We start from the raw sequence: 14,848 nt of genomic DNA on the forward strand, positions 1-14,848 counted from the left end.
GTCTAAAGCATTAGCAAGATGGTAGGGGAGTGGCCAACCCTCACCCAACTCAAACTTCTGAAGCTCTTTTATCTACCCAAGAGAACTGAAGATTTTATCTTACAGAACTTGAGAGTTGTACAAGATCAAATGAGTCAATGTGCAACCCTTAGGAATGTATTTTAAAACATTTCCTTCCTTTTCCATCAGCCATCTGCAGTGGAGCTGCCACCAAAATGCAGATTTTTGTGAAAACCCTCACAGGGAAGACCATCACCCTCGAGGTTGAACCCTCGGATACGATAGAAAATATAAAGGCCAAGACCCAGGATAAGGAAGGAATTCCTCCTGATCAGTAAAGACTGATCTTTGCTAGCAAGAACTGGAGGATGGATGTGCTTTGTCTGACTACAACATTCAAAAGGAGTCTACTCTTCATCTTGTGTTGAGACTTCGTGGTGGTGCTAAGAAAAGGAAGAAGTCTTACACCACTCCCAAGAAGAATAAGCACAAGAGAAAGAAGACTAAGCTGGCTGTCCTGAAATACTATAAGGTAGACGAGAATGGCAAAATTAGTCACCTTCATCGAGAGTGCCTTTCTGATGAATGTGGTGCTGGAGTGTTTATGGCGAGCCACTTTGACAGACATTATTGTGGCAAATGTTGTCTGACTTACTGCTTCAACAAACCAGAAGACAAGGAACTGTATGAGTTAATAAAAGACATGAACTAACAAAACAAAACAAACAAACAAACAAAATCATTTCCTTTTGCGTTTCCTCCTGCCTCAGCCTCCCAAGTAGCTGGGACTACAGGTGCACACCAACACACCCAGCTAATTTTTGTATTTTTGGTAGAAACGGGGTCTCACCATGTTGGTCAGGCTGGTCTTGAACTCCTGACCTCAGGTAATCCACCCACCGTGGCCTCCCAAAGTGCTGGGATTACAGGCGTGAGCCACCGTGCCTGGCCAACTTTAAACTTTCTAGAAGTAGCCACATTAAATAAAATAAAAAGAAACAGGTGAAATTAATTTTAATAATATATTTTATTTTACCCAGTATACCCAAAATATTATCATGTCATCATGTAATCAATAAGTTAGTAGTGAGATATCTTCCATTCTTGTTTTCAGATGAGGTCTTTGAAACTGCTGTGTATTTTACACTCATAACACATCTCAATTCGAACTCCCCACATTGCAGGTGCTCCACAGCCACATGCGGCTGGTGGCTGCCATACTGCATGGCACGGCTCTATGGGAGCAATTTTCGGCAATGGAACATCTTGTTCCTCCTCAGTGCTCCTCCAGGTTTCTGCTGCAGGGTGAATCCCCAGGTAAGGAACTCTCGACAGAAGAGGGAAGGACACCAGTGTCCAGAGTCATTCCTCACCCCGTAGACTCTCCTGCCTACTCTCTCCAAGGCTCCTCCTGATTCCTGGCCCTGGCACCGGGCTCCTGCTGCCACCAGCACCACTGCCAACTGGGAGAAGCAAGAGCTCCTGGGAAAACCACTCCCTTCAATAAATCTACACGTGGTCTGAAGTTTTTGGGGTTTTTTGTTTTAAATCGGAAATAAAAGAATGAACCAAATTACAAAAAGGGACTCATTTTTCCAGATCCAGGACACTGAACTGTCCAAACTACAAGAATATGAAATCTAACTATGGGACTTAGCTTCTGAGCTCATTCATGTGTTTAATTAGCCATTGACCTTTAACGAGCTCTGCCTTCAGGGGGTTACCATTCTGAGCCCTTAATGATGGGTCCTCACATCCTGCGACCCAGGGACAGTGAGGGAGGGTCTAATGAAAACTCAGCTATAGCGTTTCTTCTTCCAGAAGGCGTGCGCTACCCGGCCCGGGGCGATCAGACCCAGACTGATGCACTCATGCAAATCAAGGCCTTCCTACCGCAGGGGAAGTGGGCAGGCCCCTTGGAGATCCTGGTGTCTGGTCTTCTGAAATACCCAGAAGTATTTCACAAGCCTGGGAAGCCCTTTCATAAGAGAAATGGTGGAAAGGGAAGCCTGAATCTTTCCAGCAACAGAAAAGGGTGGAGGATTCAGAAAAACCCTGGTTCATTTGTAAAATACCAGCCAGACCTCAGGAAAGACGGAAACCAAGGCAGTCCCAGGAACCTAAGTAGCAGGAGTCAAGGACCTGTCCTCAGAGTGACCCAGCTCTGAATCAGTTCATCCCTGCATCCCTCCCTCAGGAGAGCTGTGATTGGCCAGCATGGGTCACATGACCACCATCTTGCCTGACAGCTGGACCACACGATGTGAAGGAAAATCACAGTGTTCCCGGACGCATCCCCACTCCCTTCAAAGGCAGTGGTTCCCTGTGGAGTGATTCTCAGCCCCGGGGATGGGACCACACCCTCAGAGAGGCCTGGCTAAATCTGGGCCAGAGGTGCAGGAGTATTGGGTGGATGTTGTTCTATCTTCCCTCTGCCCCTCTTAAGACTGCTGAGGATGGGGTGGGGCACAGAATTCTCAATTACTCTTAACAAAATGCATCCAAGATTGAGCCACAAAGCTGAATGACTGGAAACAGGGCTTCAAGGACCCTTTGTGTTATTATTTATAAGGACTCAAACATTCCAAATTTTAGAAATAGAAGGAACCCTGGGGTCACTGGTCCTCAAACTTTTGTTAAGCCACATGTGCCATCCTTTGAACAAAGCAGTCCATGGAAGCCACTGTACTGAAGCAAAGCCAAAGGGCCACAGGCATCTCCCATGCTCAGCTGCCCTCTTCCCTCAGAGACCCTTCAAGCAACTCGATGCAACATGAGGGCTCTGCCAAATGCACCTTGAAGTCCAGAGCCTCCCTCCATGTATGCAGGGCTGAGGCCAGACCGATGCAGTGCTTCATTGAACTCGTGAATGGAAGTTAGTGGAAGATAACAGGCCTGGAACCTACCATGGGCTTCTCTCTCCTAGCCAAGAGCTGAGTGCTAAGCCCTGATTCCATCCTTCGAGGTGCCTGTCATTCTTCCCCACCTCCCTCCTAGGATTGTGTCAAAACCACCAGCACTGGGTCCCATCAGTTAAATCTTTAAAAGTGCTCATAGTGATAGTAAAAGGCCAGTCAATATGTATTCTTAAAATAGGGATTAAGCAGATGTTTCTGCAAGCACACTGTCCTGCTTTGAAGATAATCACCCGATAAGCTGACCCCAAAACCCCCAAAGGTGAGTAGGGCCCACTGGAATGTACAGCTGCTGATACGCTGAGGAAAATTTGTTTTGGAAGTGTTTTCTTTTGTTTGCGCCAGAACTCAGAAATGTGTAGACGCTTGTGTTTTTATTATGCTGTGGATGTTGTCAGCTGAATTTTCAAAAGCTTCACCAGCAGAATCATCTAGATTTTTCTGAATTGAGATTATGGGTCAATAGTCTAATTTTACAAAACATTCCAACTCTGATAATTGCCTATGTCCTAGATCTAGACCAGTGGTCCTCAAAGTGTGGTCCCTGGATCACAACACCTGGGAACGGATCAGAAATGCAAATACTCCAGCAGATGCCAGACCTACTGGCTTAGAATTTCTGGGGCTGGGGCCCAGGAGTCTGGGTTTTAACGTGCCCCCCACCCCCACCCACCTTTCACCCCAGGTAACACTGATGCACACTGAAGTTTTAGAACCACTAATCTAGACTATTTACAGCCATGTTTTTAGAAAGGAGCTGGAGAAATAACTAGAATTTGGAGCATTATTGAAAATCAGTCCTTTTTTAACTCAAATGGTGGGGATTAAAAAGGAAAAAAAAACAGCCTTGCTGACCTATTCACAGGGATCCCAGAAACTCCATTTAAAACCCAACTGCTAAAGAATGGGTATTTAAGTTCATTAAGAGTTCTAGTTAGATGGAATTTAATTAAAAAACACTTTTCCTTCAACTCTGGATGTCAAAAACCTCTCCAAAAATGTTATGGCTGTTCTTCCAGGTGCTAATGTTGGCCTGGAGGGCACTGGACAAATTCTACATGTCTCCACCCTCTCTCTTGCCTCTGCCTCAGTCTCCTCAACTTTGCTGTCTCTCCCTTTGCATTCATCCTGACTCTTCCTCCGCTCCTCTTGCCTCTCCACCCCCAGACTCCTCCTCTTCCTTCCCAGTTTCCTCTCCTTCTCTTCTCCTGAAGTTCATTTCCGGGCTCAGAGGAATTCTTGGGCATACAAAGGCATAACCCTGAAGGTAGAGCTTCATGCCTGCACCATTTTATCCCCTAAACTCCCTGGCCTCTTGCTGCTTTCCACAGGCACATTTAAGAGACACATGAATTACATGAAAAAGTATATATGTCAGCCTTTAAATATTTTTAAAATTGTTTTTAAGTGAAAGCATTTGACTAGAAACCACATCATTTTAAAATTCTGGGAATTTTAAAGAGAAAAGGAGAGGGAGATTTTAAAGTCTGCTGCTTACAGTTTCCTTAAGAAAAGCAAATCAGGCATCATAGCAGACCAGTAACTTCATACGTATATATTTGGTGACCATGAGATCTAGAAGTTAGCAAACCCAAATATTTTAAAGTCACCTGGAATTCCTACTACATCAAAAGGCTGAGAAGTTGAATAACTTTGGCCATAGGTTGTAGGTAACGTGTTGAGGAGTTTATTTCACTTCTAAGTGCACAGCAAAGAGTGGCCTACTATAATTTATCTGGCTGATAAAACTACAGGAGCTCTTTCCGTAGGCTTGATTACACGGGCAGCATGAAGAAATGCATGGTGGTTTTGTGAAGGCAGGGGCCATCAGTCCTTTCACATACACTGCAATATCCTCCAAGTAGGATGCAAAGACTGGATCAGTGATGTCCCACGGCCACACCCAGGGATGAATCCCTTCCACAAGTCAGACCAAAGGAAATGGCCACTGAGACTGAGCTAAAACCTCGTTGATCTGATGTAAGAAAATACCCAAAACCTGCAGGCCAAAATCACTCACATGACCAGCTGATGCGATGTGAATTTTAGCCTCTTTCATGTCATCTGATGATCTCAGCAGAGAACAAAAAGTTCCAGTGTTCACCTGGCCCTGCCCTTGAGGGACTATTTGGGTTCTCCAGAAGTGGACCCCAAGGCAAAGACTGGGTACCTGTGGCTTATCTGGGAGGTGATCCCAGGAAGCACAGGTAAGGGAGGGAAGTGAGCCAGAGAAGGGAACAAAACCAATGAAGGAATGTGACGAGCAGGTTGCCATTGTAGACAGCTCAGTACGGCTGGGGTCCCTCTGAGGGACCATGTGGAATGCGGCTCTGAACCATCACTATGAGGGGTGGGGAACTTATCCACCTATCCCAGTCCACAGCAACTGAGGGTTGTTCCTGGGGTGTTAACACCCAGCGCTTCTGGACTATACTGATGTGGGCCATGCATGTTCCCAGAGCCCGAGATGCAGGCAGTGATCAGGGTGTTCAGCATGTCTGAGTGACCACTGGCATGGCCCAAGATGTGTGGACAGGACACCAACATCAAGGTCCATGGGGCCACCTATAGCCAAGAACTCTCTGGCTTCGTGTCTGGCCTCTGAGTAATACCGGTTCCCTGACTATTCTTTGGAGGTAGAGAATGAACCACAAATACAAAAGACCCCAACTCCTGTCTACACTTACCACGGCTGAGCTGCGAGGCTCTGAAGTCATTTAACCTCATCAAGGGTGAGTTTCCTCACTGGCCCAGAGAAGGATTTGGAATAGGTCATTTCTGAGAATAAAACCTGCCCCCCCAATAACCACGGGCTGTTCTGAGGCTCCCACAGGCTTGCACAAGGCCCTCCCCAGCTCCCTGCATCTGCCTGCTGTGTTTATGATTTCTACTATTATCCAAGGACCACCTGCATCTTATTCACTCTGTATTTGTCTTTAAAGGTACTCATTTTTACGTAGGTTTATTTGGAAAGGAATATTTTATGTCATCCGCTGTAAATAACAGGTAATCATAAAAAATTCACAACTATTAAATATCACTCCTCCATGCACTTTCTAAAGTCACGTCCCATTTCAACAGGGTTCTGCACCCACACTGTGGAGAAAACCAAGCTGGTGTCTGTCACATCAAGTGCTCTGTAGTAATAACAGTGATCAGGGATTGAGCACCACCAGGTGATGGGCAAGTCATATACATTATTACATCATTTAGTTCTCACTAGGCACTTTCACTCCTATGGTGGGTGGGGAGTATTGTGATTCCATTTCACAGATGAAGAAACCGAGGCTCAGAGGGACGAGGCAATTGGCCCACAGTCTCACAGATGCTCAGCTGTAGCAGGAGGTTCCTAGTCACAGGCTACACTCCTCGCTGGGGCTCTGCAGCTCACCTGCGGGCAGTACTGTCTTACCTGGACCCAGGGGCCAGTCATGCTAATTGCCTGTGCTGGTCTCACCCACATTCTTGGTAGCATCTTTCCCCAGAACCTTCATAATATTCTTACAGGGCTGATACTTCAAATGTCCACACTCTATGTCACAATATACATGAAGGTGTATTATGCGATGCCTTTTCCTTATTTTTCGTTATCTATGTTGCCTTATTTTTTCTACTGAGAATATGGATTGCTTTTGTAAAAAGAGAAAAACAACAGAAAGTTTAAGCTTGTTTTTTAAATTCACTGTCATTTTCCATCAAGGGTAAAAGAGGAACCCCATTCTTTCTCCCCTTTATTTGAAGAGTACCCAGGATGGCACTGCGTGAGTGACAAGTGAGGACAGATGCTCACAAAGCAACATGTGGAAGTGTTGGGGAGAGGGCCTCGGAGGGCCTGAGGGGTGCTGTGAAGGGTGCTGGGTCCCCGTGTCTGAAGGCCATGTTCTGGCAGTCTGAGGTTGCACCAAACAGAAGAATGGGGATGAGCTAAAGGTGTCAGCAGAATAGCAGAGTGATGTCAGACACTAATAAGGCCCAACTCCCAGCTCAGATGTCCAACAGGCTCGAGGCCATCGTTCTCCAAGCCAACTATTGAGCGTGTGTCCTCAGGGCCTTCCTGAAGTGCATTCTCACTGCCATCTCTGTGTTTCTATCTAGGGTGCCCAAGTGTCCTACTAGCTGTCCTGAGAGTCCCAGCCTGCATTGACTGACCTGTGTTATTACAAACTGCACCCTCTTTTGCACACTGTCCTGGTTTGAACATATCATACGTGCTCACGCGCAGAGGGGCAGGTAACATAGACAAAGCAAAATTGGGTTTCCCCTAGATTCTAGTTCTGATTTTCCCCTCAACCAGCAGAGTAATCCTAGACAGCAAAGGCTGGACAAAGTGAAGGGATGGCAAACATCCGGCGCTAACCCTGACTGTCCAAAGAGGCTGCTTGGAGTTCCATGTGGCAAAGAAGCCTAAAGCATACCTGGGCATGGCAGGGAAGAGTCTGCGGTTTTGTCAGCAATTTTGATGAGTTGTAGGCATGGAAGGGGCGGGGAAGGGCAGCCCATGTGCCCTAATCAAGCAGCCTTTCCACTAAATAGTCTCCATGAGTCGTTCTGCTCTGACATTTGAGCTCAAAAACGATCAGAAAAGGGCCATGCTTAAAGCTATGTGCCATCCCTGGTTCTGTACAACCCTGGTGGTCCAGAATCATTCTGCTTTTTGGTGGTGGGATTCTCCCAGCAAAAGCAGAAAATCCAATCAGTTAGTTAGAATGATGATGAAGAATCCCAAGAAGGAAATCACCACTGTTCTGTAAAGAGCAACTCCACATAACCCTGCAGGAAAGTCAAGTGGCTAGGAACCCCTGGCATCTCCCCTGGGGCTATTGGTCACGCTATAAGAGGGAACTCTAGAGGAAATAGAAATTTCTTCCTCTGTTATCTTGAGACTTCTGTGGAGCCGCAATCTCAAAACTCTTAGCCAATAGGACAGAGGTATCACTGTGTCCAAATAACCACTGCCCAAAGTAAGGTCCTTCCTAAATTTGGTGTTGGGGATCAGTATGTCTGACAAGTAAAACAGCAGCTTGTCATTGTAACGCCGGCAGGTTTTGCTAGCCTAGCATAACCAACAAGCTTCATAGTCTGTGTTTCTCTCGTGAGAGAGGGGTGTGTGTATGGGTGTGTGAGTTCACTCATAAAGACTCAATTGAAATTAACAAGTCAAGAGAGAGAGTGACTGCAAAAGAAGTAGTGACCGCCAAAGTAACACAAAGAGGAAGCCTGTAAAACCTGCACTTCCACCATTCCATTCAACACTGTAATTAAGCTACGTAAACCCAAGGATGTGTTCCGCTCACCTTGTTAAGCCGTTCAAGCATTTCTTTTAGCAGGAGTTGACATTCGCACTCATTTTCATACCTGCAAATTGGACACATAAGTGAGAGTTGGGTAACTACCATGCTTTCACATGTATGGATCACATAATCAGCATTAAATTCAACCTGGGTACGATGCCCTCTCCTTTAAGGAGAGGGTCTTAATTTTAAAGTAGTAGCTAACGAATGCTGCATTTCCTAGCTGACTGCCTCCCAATCAGAAAGTGGTACCATTTGCACACCGCGTGGGGTAACCAGGGGCAGTTAGCGGAATAGGAGTCTCTCAGCCCGAAGGCACCAACCCCAGCCCCTACAGCCTTATTCCAGCCACCCCAAGGATGAGGGAATTATATCCTGGCCTATCTATAACCCAAGTGTAGCAGTGGCAGAGATGGGAGACTGCCCTGCACAATCTACACCACCATTAACCTGACTGTACTTGGATTTCCTATAGTATTTTATTTGCTGACACATGTAATTTGTCAGTTTTTCTGGATTATGTCATTTAATCCTTACATCACCCCAGAAGAAAGCAGTTATTGTTAGTGCTGCATTAAAGATGAAGAAACTCAGGCAGATGCTCCCCACACTTTTCCCTCCTCCCAGCAGCATCACTCCCCACACAGCGATGGCCTCCTCTGGGCAAATGGGTGGGGCAGGCTGGACGTGCCAGGGAGTCAGGGCCTCTGGGAGCAGCCCACAAACTCTGAATGAGGCAAATTGGAGCATAAGTACCCCAGCTCCTTTTCTGCTCGGCTGGGACAACTGAGGCACGTCCCTCTGGGGAATTTTAACCCTAAAGAGAGAAGATTCCTTCCTAAATGACCCCTCCCCTTGTTCCCTATAAGGTGACCCCCAAATGCCCATTCTTGCTGTCTTCAGGAGTTACAGCCCTTGATGCTTGGCAAGCACAGGACTGCCTAGAAGGGAGACTACATTTTCCAGCATTCCTTGCAGCCAGGTGTGGCCATGTGACTAAGTCCTGACCAATGGGATGGAAGCATAAGTCTGCATGGCAGCTTCCAGATACCTTTAGTTAAGTAATGGTGTATGTGTGCCCTTTGCTTCTCATTTTCCATCCCTCCCTCCATCCTGCAGCCAGAAACATGAATGCTGCCTTCCTGAAGGCCACACAGAACCTTCTGTGTCCCAAATACTGTACAGTATCATACTAAACTGCTTAACCAGACCTTACACAAGTGAGAAACATTTTGGATAAGCCAATGACATTTTGGGTAAGCCAGTATCACTTTTTCTGTTTTTTTCTGTATGGCGGGGGGGGGGGGGGGATGTGTGGTAAAATATGCATAACATAAAATTTACCAACTTAACCATTTTAAGTATATAGTTTGTGATAGTAAATATATTCATAATATTGTGAAATCACCACCAACATCCATCTCTGTAACTCCTCATCTTGCAAAGCAGAAACTCCGTACCCATTAAATACTAACTCCCCATTCTCCCCATCCCCAGCCCTGACAACCACCATTGTACTTTCTGTCTCTATGAATTTGACACGCCCAACTACCTTATGTAAGTGGAAGCATACAATATTTTTCTTTCTGTGACTGGCTTGTTTCACTTAGCATAATGTCTTCAAGTTTCAACCATATTGTAGCATATGTCAGAATTACCTTCCTTTTTAAGGGTGTATAATATTCTATGTATCGACCACATTTTGTTTACGTATTCCTTTGTCAGTGGACACTTGGGTTGCTTCTACATTTTAGCTATTGTGAACAGTGCTGTTATGAACACATATATGCAAGTAGCTATTCAAAACCCTCTTTCAATTCTTTTGGGTATATGCACAGAAATGGAAATGTTGCATCATATGGTAACTCTATTTTTTAATTTTTTGAGGAACTGCCATACTGTTTTCCACAATGGCTGTACCATTTTACAGTCCCATCAACAGTCCATAATTTCTCCACATCCTAACAAACACTTATTTTTCTGTTGTTTTTTGTTTTGTTTTGTTTTTTATAGTTGCCATCCTAATTGGTCTGAAGTGGGTCAATGTCAGTTTGGAGTTTCTGTCCTTTATAGTTGAAAGCAATCCTAATTAACACTGAGCCCAATCCACAAAGCATAGTTTTCTGTGCCCTTGCATGCCCATGCCATGGGTTCAAGTCAAGTATTCTGCAACCATGAAAGGTGCTAGAAAACCACACCACCATGTTCTCAGAAGGAAAAGTCGTGAACTGAAGGAAGAACAGTTATGAATATGTGCAATGTGCACGCATTCCCAGATCTAAAACCATCTGCGAAGCTGAGTTCTATCTAGGAAACTAAACATCTCTGCATAAGTTTTACATTTCACACCAGGATGTTACATTTGGTAGTTTATTTTGTGTGTTGCCGTAACAGAGCCAGAAATTAGTTTTTAAATTATAATTAGCTTTGAGAATAAAACTTAATAAAATCTAATTTTCTTATTGCTCTTTCCTGCTGGAAATATCTAAGAGTTTCCATAGCTTAAGAACATGTTTGAGGATCAACACATTAACCTGATATTGTGAGTAATTTTCATGCTGTAAAGACAAGTCTAGATATTATATTAAAGAGAAGTGATTTCCGGGCGCGGTGGCTCACGCCTGTAATCCCAGCACTTTAGGAGGCCGAGGCGGGCAGATCACGAGGTCAGGAAATCGAGACCATCCTGGCTAACACGGTGAAACCCTGTCTCTACTAAAAATACAAAAAAATTAGCAGGGTGTGGTAGCGGGCGCCTGTAGTCCCAGCTACTTAGGAGGCTGAGGCAGGAGAATAGCGTGAACCCACGAGGCAGAGCTTGCGGTGAGCCGAGATCGCGCCACTGCACTCCAGCCTGGGTGACAGAGCGAGACTCCGTATCAAAAATAAAATAAAATAAAATAAGAGAGAGAGAGAGTGATTTCACTACAAAGAATTCATGATGTGTATATTCATATAAGTATATTCATAAAGTGAAAAAACTGGCTTCAATTAACTGATTGTTTTACATAAATTATTTTTAGTTTTCAACAATTTGAATAATTGACTCTGTTGTTGTATTTTGATAGTTTTGTTTTTATTTCATTCTTGTTTTATTCAGTGTTTTGTTTAGTCTTTGACCTGTTAAAGACCTGATTTTGAAATTATTCAACTGCCAGGTAGAGACTATGCCTAGCACTGGCATGGAACCAAGCCTGCACATACTAACCCATTGCTGCATTATTTTCCCCTGGCTTTAGGTAGCCATCAACTCACCTCTGGAATGTAAACTCCAGCCTGGCATGTATGTGTATGTGTGTGTGCCTATGGATGTGGATGAGCATTTCTATAATGATTTTCAGTTCCCACTACCACAATCCAAATGTCAAAACTTCTCCAAGGGGGCAAAGGGAGGGAATAAATTAATATGAATTTTAAATAAATCACAGAGCCTGATGGAACTGCTTCATGATGGGCATATAACTCAGAACCAAGTGCAATCAGTAAAGACCAGGAAAACCCAACATGGCCTTTCCTTCAACTAGGACTCATGGATGTCATGCTTACCAGCCAAAGTACAGTAGACTATGGTCTAATGCCAACACAAAGGCCATCCAGGGAATCCTGATAGTCCATCAAGCTGCCCCGGATGTCTGAGCCACAGGGCACTTTCCCCCTTTGCTTTGGAGAACATGAGCTTCATCTGAATGAGGTCCTATTTCTGGGCCTTACACTGCAGGAGTCCAAGAACGGATTCTCTCAAGATACAGTGTTCCTGAAAGAGCATAGGCCCAGGGTGAGAAAACCCAGGTTCAAGTTCTGCCACCCACAGGCCCTCTCCCAGGCTCAGTTTCCCCATGAAGTTCTGTAACAAGTGGATTTTCAGGTCCCTTCTACCAGCTCCAAGTCTGTATCTATAGATTAAACCCCAAGACAAAAGAGCTGACAGGAATCGAATCAATAAATGTGATTTGATAAATGTGTTCAGAACACAACAATGAATAACCTGCCCAAGATTCAGATTGAGAAACTGGAACTCAAACATAGAGCAGGTTTAGAGAAATCCTCTGACTACCCTACGCCAAGGGTTCCCAAATCTGGCTGGAATGACCAGTGGCACTCATTAAAAATGTTTAAGCTTCTGGGCCCCACTTGAGGTCCAGGGTAGGGCCTGGACATCTGTATTTTAAAATTCATTTATGTAATTGTAAATGGATGAATATCTTACATGGTTAAATAATTGTGTGTGTGTGTGTGTGTGTGTGTGTGTGTTTGTGTGACAGAGTGAGACTCTGTCACCCAGGCTGGAGTGCAGTGGCACAATCTCAGCTCACTGCAGCCTCCGCTTCCCAGATTCAAGTGATTCTCCTGCCTCAGCCTCCCGAGTAGCTGGAACTACAGGCGCATGCCACTACACCCAGCTAATTTTTGTATTTTTTTAAGTAGACACAGGGTTTCACAATGTTGGCCAGGCTGGTCTGGAACTCCTGACCTCAAGTGTTCTGCCTGCCTTGGCCTCCCAACGTGCTGGGATTACAGGCGTGAGCCACTGCACCCAGCCCATAGTTAAATAATTTTTTTAAAGATATAAAAAGATGTTCTGTTAAAAGTCTCCTTCCCACCTCTGTCTCCCAATTGCCCAGTTCCTACTCACTTATCCCCCTCAGGTAGCCAGTGTCATTGGGGCATGTGCCTGTGTGTGTGTCTGTGTGTGTGTCTTTGTGTGTGTCCTGAAATTCTTTTTATGAAAGCAAAAAAAAAAACTCTACTCTCCTCCCCTTTTAAAAGACTAAATGACAATAACATACTTTTTTCCACTGCATAGTATTCCATTACATGGAGGAAGCACCTGTCTCCTTTTAATGGGCATTTATTTGGTTCCAGGCTTATTGCAGATCCTGCTGTAGTGAGTATCTTTGCAGGCATGCCATTGCACACCTGCTGGAGTGTACCTGTTGCAGTGAGTATCTTTGCAGCCATGCCATTGCACACCTGCTGGAGTGTACCTGCTGCAGTGAGTATCGGTGCAGGCATGCCATTGCACACCTGCTGGAGTGTACCTGCTGCAGTGAGTATCGGTGCAGGCATGCCATTGCACACCTGCTGCAGTGCATCCTATAATACATTCCTCGAAGTGGCCTTCTGAGTCAAAGAGCACACACATTTATAACTTGAAAAAATGTTGACAAATTGCATCTTTTTTTTAACAGCTCCTATGTGATTTTAACACATTACTCAATCTGTGGGAGGGGAGACCATGCCCTGGACCAGTGCTTCTTAGTCTTCGACATTTAACTTTTTAAACCGAAAATCACCTGCGGAGCTTGTTAAAATGCAGATTCTGATTCTGGAGTTCTAGGGTGGGCCCAAGAATCTGTATTTCTAGCAAACTCCCGGGTGATGCCAATACTGCTGGTCCATGGACCGCACTTTGAGTATCAAGACACTAGAGGACACATACTGAGCATAATTCCCAGGTGTCAGCTGCTATGCCATGAAGGCAATTAGACTTAGCATGCCCGGGACCTAAATTCCAGTCCCGGGACAGCAATTCGCCAGCTGAGGGGCCTTGCCCCAAATCCCTACATTTTCTGAGCCTCAGTCGCCTCATCTGTAAAACAGGTGCAGTAAAGATAAGTATGTAAGGATTAAATAACATCGGTACATCTTAAAACCAATGTGCTGAGCAAAAGAAGCCAGACAACAGAGTACATCCCGTAAGATTCTATTTTTGTGGACCTGTAGAATAGGCAAAGTCAATCTATGGTGATAGAAATCAGAATGGGTGCCTCCTGTCTGGGGCAAAGGTGGCTGACTGGGAAAGGGGAGGAGGGAACTTTCAGGGGTAGTGGAAATATCTCACTTGTTTTCGTGGTAACACGGGTATATACATTTGTCAAAACTCACTGAACTATGCACTTCAAATCTGTGCATTTTATAACATGTAAGTTATACCAAAATTTAAAAATAGATGAAAAGTAAATGATACAACTTCGTGTAAACTGTGACGTGCCATCAAAATAGAAGCTAGTCTTAGCTTAAGGAAATGTGCCACCTGCGTGCAGGGATGAGGTCATCGATCGACAGGGGACCAGAGACGGCGCTCCACCCCTGCATGGTAGCAGCGTGCTCCCAGCCCCGCGCCGCCGGGACGGCCCACGCCCTGCCTCGGTTTCCCCCGATGGCCGCCGCTTACTTGCTTCGGAACTCGTCGAGCGCGCGCTGCGCCTCGGTGCCCTGGCGCTCCAGCCGGGCGCGCTCGGCCGCCAGGTCCCGGACGCGCTGGCGGTTGCTCTCGACTTGGCGGGCGAGGGCGTCCTCGGGCCCGGCCAGCTCGCCCAGGCGCTGGAAGGCATCCAGCTGCCTCCGGAGCCCGGCATGGCGCTGCTCGAGGGCGCGGGCCCGCTGGACGTGGGCGGCCACGCGCTCGCCGAGCCCCTGCAGCGCCGCCAGGCTCGTGGCCCCAGCCCAGCCCTCGTCGGCCGGGCGCTCGGGCTCGGCAGCGCGCGAAGCCTCGTCGGCGTGCTCGTACTGCTCCTTGCGGGTCTGGAAGACGTAGCTGCGCCGGTACATGGCTGCTCTGGCGCGGGCGCGCGGGCGGCGCCGAGCCGGCTCTCCAGGAGGCCCCCGGCGCAGCCCGCAACCCGCTAAATAAACACCGGA

General features: G+C 46.1%; 1 protein-coding gene and 1 pseudogene across 2 annotated transcripts in view; one reads left to right on the plus strand and one right to left on the minus strand.

The window, feature by feature from the left end:
- Positions 1-14,848, minus strand: part of BFSP1 (beaded filament structural protein 1) — a 75,153-nt gene that overhangs the window by 22,624 nt on the left and 37,681 nt on the right. Inside the window, exons 1-2 of one of the 2 annotated variants that reach the window (XM_514525.8) lie at positions 14,382-14,809; positions 8,210-8,270 (exon numbers count right to left, since the gene is read on the minus strand). In XM_514525.8, the coding sequence (XP_514525.2) occupies positions 8,210-8,270; positions 14,382-14,758 (438 nt within the window). In that variant the 5' untranslated portion in view covers positions 14,759-14,809. Of the gene's footprint in view, positions 1-8,209; positions 8,271-14,381; positions 14,810-14,848 lie in introns of those variants that run through there. The other variant, XM_063803130.1, reaches the window with a different exon arrangement.
- Positions 180-716, plus strand: LOC107969954 (ubiquitin-ribosomal protein eS31 fusion protein-like; annotated as a pseudogene).

This window comes from Pan troglodytes, chromosome 21, assembly GCF_028858775.2.
Source record: "Pan troglodytes isolate AG18354 chromosome 21, NHGRI_mPanTro3-v2.0_pri, whole genome shotgun sequence".
Classification (NCBI taxonomy): Eukaryota; Metazoa; Chordata; class Mammalia; order Primates; family Hominidae; genus Pan; species Pan troglodytes.